This window comes from Ammodytes marinus (assembly GCF_949987685.1).
Source record: "Ammodytes marinus genome assembly, chromosome: 16".
Taxonomy (NCBI): Eukaryota; Metazoa; Chordata; class Actinopteri; order Uranoscopiformes; family Ammodytidae; genus Ammodytes; species Ammodytes marinus.
Genome location: NC_137220.1, coordinates 23,553,202 through 23,559,132, shown reverse-complemented (window position 1 = coordinate 23,559,132; position 5,931 = coordinate 23,553,202). Strand labels below are relative to the sequence as shown.

The 5,931-nt window shown below is 43.2% G+C and overlaps 1 protein-coding gene across 1 annotated transcript; it reads left to right on the top strand.

Annotated features, from left to right (window-relative positions):
* Positions 1 to 1,867: 1,867 nt before the first annotated feature.
* On the top strand, positions 1,868 to 5,676 carry cacng5b (calcium channel, voltage-dependent, gamma subunit 5b; the record flags this gene model as incomplete). The annotated part of the gene is made up of 5 exons (XM_080044506.1): positions 1,868 to 2,063; positions 2,982 to 3,068; positions 4,328 to 4,468; positions 4,797 to 4,942; positions 5,410 to 5,676. The coding sequence occupies 5 exons, from the start codon at positions 1,868 to 1,870 to the stop codon at positions 5,674 to 5,676; spliced, it is 837 nt and encodes a 278-aa protein (XP_079900632.1).
* Between the last annotated feature and the right edge of the window lie 255 nt (positions 5,677 to 5,931).

The window sequence follows — 5,931 nt, the reverse complement described above, 5'->3', positions numbered from 1 at the left end:
TCCTCGCTCCTCACAGTTTGACTTTATAGATTTGGAATGAATTTCGAGACCAAGTTTGGATGGAGAGAGCCGCTTCATTCTTCTTCCAGGTCGTCTCTGAAATGAATAACTAAATAAACAGACGGTCTTCTTCTTCAGCAACTTTCACTTCAATCTTTGCAGGAAGTGCGCGGGGAACAACAGAGCGCACACTGGACCGACCACAACGAAACAGTAAGTAAGGGTTGACATCATACGTGTTATAGTGTAAACTGTGCTTTATATTACAGTCACATATATTAGGTGACTGTTTACCTATAGCCTATGATCATTTGCCAGAATGTTACCATAGGATCAGTAGCCACATTTATTTTTTCTATTTTTAGTCATGTTTTGTCATTGTTGCGATGTCTGCTCTACGTGCCTTACCCCCTTAATCACCCCCTGGGGATAAATAAAGTTTTCTTGAATCTCGAATCTATCTTGAAACATTAGCAGTGTATTAACGTCGTGTGAGGGGGAGAGGGAAAAAACGACTATATTCCATATTCTTCCGTTTTATAGGCCTACTGTAGGTGAATTTTTTTTGTGTTTATTTTTTTTTTACATAATATTGCCGTTGACGATGAGATCTTGTCTGATGAGGTTGTGACAAGGCTCCAATTGTCAGTTAAGGAAGGCTTTATATATAGTCAGCGCAGTTTTAAAGAATTACTGCTATTAAGTGTGTGTGTGTGTGTGTGTGTGTGTGTGTGTGTGTGTGTGTGTGTGTGTGTGTGTGTGTGTGTGTGTGTGTGTGTGTGTGTGTGTGTGTGTGTGTGTGTGTGTCACATCATCTTGAAGGCTGATCAAATTAGCTTCTTCCAGACAGACAGTTTGTCCTCCAGATGATTCCACCCTCTCTCTCTCTCTCTCTCTCTCTCTCTCTCTCTCTCTCTCTCTCTCTCTATAGATCAGTCACATCATGTGCCTACAGTGGTCCCTTGCATCCCCCTCCCCATGTCACTGTACATGATGTCTCACTGTGCCATCATTCAGACTCCCTACTCTTTACTTATGGATGCTTTTTATGGTCTCATTCATGGCTGTAAAACGTCAAAACCTCAGTCTTGGATTTCAAAGAATGTGTGAGCATTTGTATTGACATGCAGTGTATATAGGCTGCACAATGTTTAATAATGTCCCTCAGCCACGGAAATGGACAGAGTAGAGCAGTGACATGGTCTTGTTTTGACTATAAAACTGGTAGCAGATGTTACATTACATTTCATTAGCTGACACGTTTATCTAAATTGCATTTAGCCATGAAGATACAAACTCAGAACAACAAGGAACACGCAAGTACTATAGCTTCAAAATAAACCAAACTCCAAAGTGCCTCGTGAAAGTGCTACATGTAGGTGTGGCATGTAAGTGAACCTTTTCTTTTTTTTCATTATTTTTTCTATTTATTATTCATCTTCAGCCAAGGAAGCCAACACACACAAACACACTAATGTAGTCCTTGTCAATGTGTTTCTGTGCTTATCACACACACACACACACACACACACACACACACACACACACACACACACACACGCACACACAAACAAACTAATGAAGGACTTGTTAATTGTCCTTGGGGGCATCATTGTGAAAAGAATACAGAAAAAAATGAAATACAGTGCAATAAAATATGTTATTTATTTATAGAATTATTTATTTCATAATGTCTTATGTGCTTATACGTAATTTGGGTCTCCACATATCCAGCCTCCTTTAAATGTTCACCAGTAACTATCCCTTTTTCCCCCCCGTCCTCCTCCAGATTTCTCTTTTGACATTCCTTCATCAGAACCAGACTGCTGGTAGCCTGACCCCCCCCTCCTGCCCCCCCGCTGTGGCCATGAGCGCCTGCAGTAGGAAGGCGCTGACATTGCTGAGCAGTGTCTTTGCAATCAGTGGCCTGGGGCTTCTGGGAGTTGCAGTCAGCACAGACTACTGGCTGTACCTGGAGGAGGGCCTCATTATGCCTCTGAACCAGAGCACCGTCATCAAGACCTCCATGCACTCTGGCCTCTGGAGAGTCTGCTTCCTGGCCGGTTAGTCACCTGTGGGGGGGGGGGGGCTTTAACAATGTGATGGTATATCAGAATTGGAGCTAGATGTTAGCCAGTGGAATAACCATTTTCAATGATGCAGCATCTAAATGTGGCAGCAGCAGCAGTGACGACTGACATGATTATATACACACACACACACACACACACACACACACACACACACACACACACACACACTCACTCACACACTTGCACCTTCAAGTCCTCAGAGACAGACGTCATCTCATGGTGGCGGGTAATGCCAGCTGGTTTCTTAATGTGAAACGGAAGTGATAATGTAGCATGACTGTGTAGCTTTCATGTTTTATTTCCATGGCGACAGACAATTACTTATTTTGGTCCTTAGTCTGCCAGTCTCTTATAAGAGTGAAATTACTTTATCAGTCAATGGTTACATTGAAATTTGTCTTTCTGCATATCCCCTCTCAAGTTACCACACTTCGGAGGGGGTCAGAGCGCAGGGTCAGCCGTAATTCAGCGCCCCTTGAGACGTTTTGGGGTGAAGTGTCTTGCTCACAATGGTAGAGATGGTGGGCTCCGTAGACGTAATAGCAGCCACCACTAGATTTACAATTTACACCCTCCTGTCCGGTGCCGGGGATCGAACCAGCGACCTCATGGTTACTGGTCGGCCACCTTTTCTCCAGGCCATCCCTGTAGACCATATGTCTCTCCTAATATCTACATCTCATTGTCACCTGTCCTTCACACCAACCTGCAGACCTTCTCCCAATTCTCACCAACTCCACACACACACACACACACACACACACACACACACACACACACACACACACACACACACACACACAGATTTTTTTCAGTGAGTTGTGCTACTCTCCCTTTGTGATTCCTCTTCTCCACTAAGATATTTTGTCTTTTCTTTTACTTCTCCAGGTGAGGAGTCCGGTCGCTGCTTCACCGTCTCGTACATCATGCCAATCAATATCCAGCTGACGTCAGAGACCACTGTCAACTTGCTCAGTGAGTTCTTATTCATGTCAAAACGCTTTGTTGTTGTTTTTCCGACCAGGTTGTATTCAGGAATCGCAATCTCTGCACTGCATGAATGAGGCCAGAAGGCTTTTGAGAGTGTGAATCACCTGGGCCTCTCCAGAATACTCATTGGCGTTTTCAATGAGACAATTCAGTCCTTCAGTGTGGCTCAATATGAGAGCTTTACCCAAGGTTGAATCCACTCGAGTGAGTAATAAGCTGTGATAATGTACTCCATTCACGAAGAAAAAAAAAAATCTGGGTAAGGGAGCAGATGACGGCGATAAAGCGACTACATTTTATTTGGATTTCAAGATGGGTGTCCTCCCAACAGAACCATTATATATACATATAGAAAAGAGTATTGTTTCTAACATAGGACAATTTTGACAACTTGCAAAATACAAATGACTTTGCTTCACTCAAAGCCCGTAGGCGCATTTTACTTCAGTGAAAGTGCCCAGAGGTCTGTTGCACAAAAGTGGACTTCCAGGATATCCAGGATGATTGATAAAGCCAGCCTTGACAAAGTCTAAGCCTGGGCAATTTGGATTAATTGGTTGCACAAACGCCAATCCAGGATGAAAAGGGGCCGCTTTGTCAAGCCAGGTGTAAGTAATTCTGTTAAGTGCCAGCCCAAAGCTTTCAGAAGTAGACCCAGAGATCGAACACATAAATCTCCATGGTAACTTATGTCCCTTTAACCGGAACATGGCTAACGCAAGCCAGGATAACCAAAATATCCTAGGTTAATCCCTTTTCTTGGTTGTGTGCAACAGGCATTAGGTCCACTCTCTGCTTCTTCATGGTTGGAGGATCTGTTGTCCATTTGGAAAAAGTGAAGTAATACTATGAGAAGTTCGGATGTTCGTTTTTACAGGAGATGGGACTCTGTGCTTGCCTCTATCAATTCACTCGCTACCCGCCTCGACTATCAATATATTGTCTGTTACCTGATTTTATTTAAGTTATTGTCACCTTTTTATTTATTCTGTCCGTTAATGGGAGGGTTTAATTTTTTAATTTTTGTATTGTTCTATTTGGGGGGAAAAAGTGGGGAAAAATGTATTGCATGTTGGCAAAATGTGGCAATGTTTGATGTTGTTGATGTTTTGAAGAAGTAAAAAAAACTTGCAAATGACAGATTAGAACAGCGGCTGTGCAATTGGGATGGATCATCTCAACACTAACACTCTGGTCTGTTGTATGCTGTGAGGTTAAACAGTGTTCTGCTCCTGTTCCTTCAGAGATGATCCGCTCAGCCACTCCCTTCCCTCTGGTCAGCCTCTTCTTCATGTTCGTGGGTTTCGTCCTCAACAACATCGGCCACGTCCGTCCTCACCGCACCATCCTGGCCTTCGTCTCTGGAATCTTCTTCATCCTCTCTGGTACACAAGTCTTTCTTTTCCTTTTCCTTTTCATGTTCTCCTCTGTCTTTTTCATTTTCTTTTACCTTTATTTTCCCAGGCAATAATTGCTTGAGATCAAATGACCTCTTTTTTGAACAAGGCCTGGCCAAAATGGCAGCAGTTAAATATAGTGAAATACACTGTAAGACAAACCTAAAAAGAAGGCACAGACATGAGAAGAAGAGACAAATACAGTGCAGAGGGTGAAGAAGAAGGAGGCGGATACACACTAAAAGAACAATTAAATTGTGTCCGTCCTCTCCACGTTGTTGTTTTCTTTCTGATATGGATGTCCCTTGTCTGGCAGGTCTGGCTCTGGTGGTGGGTCTGGTGTTGTACATCTCCAGTATAAGTGATGAAGTGCTGAACAGGACTAGAAGCAGCGAGGCCTATTTCACCTATAAGTACGGCTGGTCCTTCGCCTTCGCCGCCATCTCCTTCCTGCTCACTGAGGTGATCGTGATGGCACAACATATTACAGTCAACATGCTTTAACATGTGGCACAAAGATACATGACATGTCACAGTAGACTTTTGAAAAAATTCACATCGCTATGAATAATCAAGTAAAATATATTTAAATACAACAAATACCTAAAGTTCCATTAACTTTATTTTATTTTTAAACACTTTATTTTGGGATTTTCTTTAAAGAACACAAACACACAACTGAAGAAGTGAACACACAAATGCAAGACAAAATAAGATAAAAAACTAACATGACGTACTCCACTTAACAGGTTTCTGAGGACATTGTTTAACCTATAGGTAAATGTTAAGCAAAAAAAAATAAAAAGTCAGTAAGGTGTCATGAAGGTCACTTCAGCGCTGCTATATAGTCCAGGAAAGGCTGCCATATATTTAAATTTTTCCATTGACATTATTGTAATCTTGAGTGTGTCCCTCTTATGTTGCTGCAGAGTGCGGGCGTCATGTCCGTCTACCTGTTCATGAAGCGCTACACAGCAGAGGAGATCTACCAGCCGAGACACCCCAGTTTCTACCGGCCTCGGCTCAGCAACTGCTCGGACCACTCTGGCCAGTTCCTCCACCCAGAGGCCTGGTCGTCACGCGGCCGCAGTCCCTCTGACATCTCCAGTGAAGCCTCGCTCCAGATGAGCTCCAGCGGCTACCCGGCTCTCCTCAAATGCCCAGACTATGATCAGGTGTCCTCTTCGCCTTGCTGATACAAGATTCTACTTAAGATATTTCACTTTGAGTTTGATGTGTTTCAGGGAGGAACATTATGTGCAGCAGCTTAGACCGTGGCAGTAGGAGATATATGTCCTTCTGAGCTGCTCTGTGCCTTTCTATCGGGTCACAGGATGCTCTCTGGGAATTTGTTGTGGTGGAAGATCAAGTGTTATCTGGGTGCAAGCAATGTCTGCAGGTTTTTAGACATGAAAACATTACATGGTTATGGCGAGGTATCCAAAGGTACA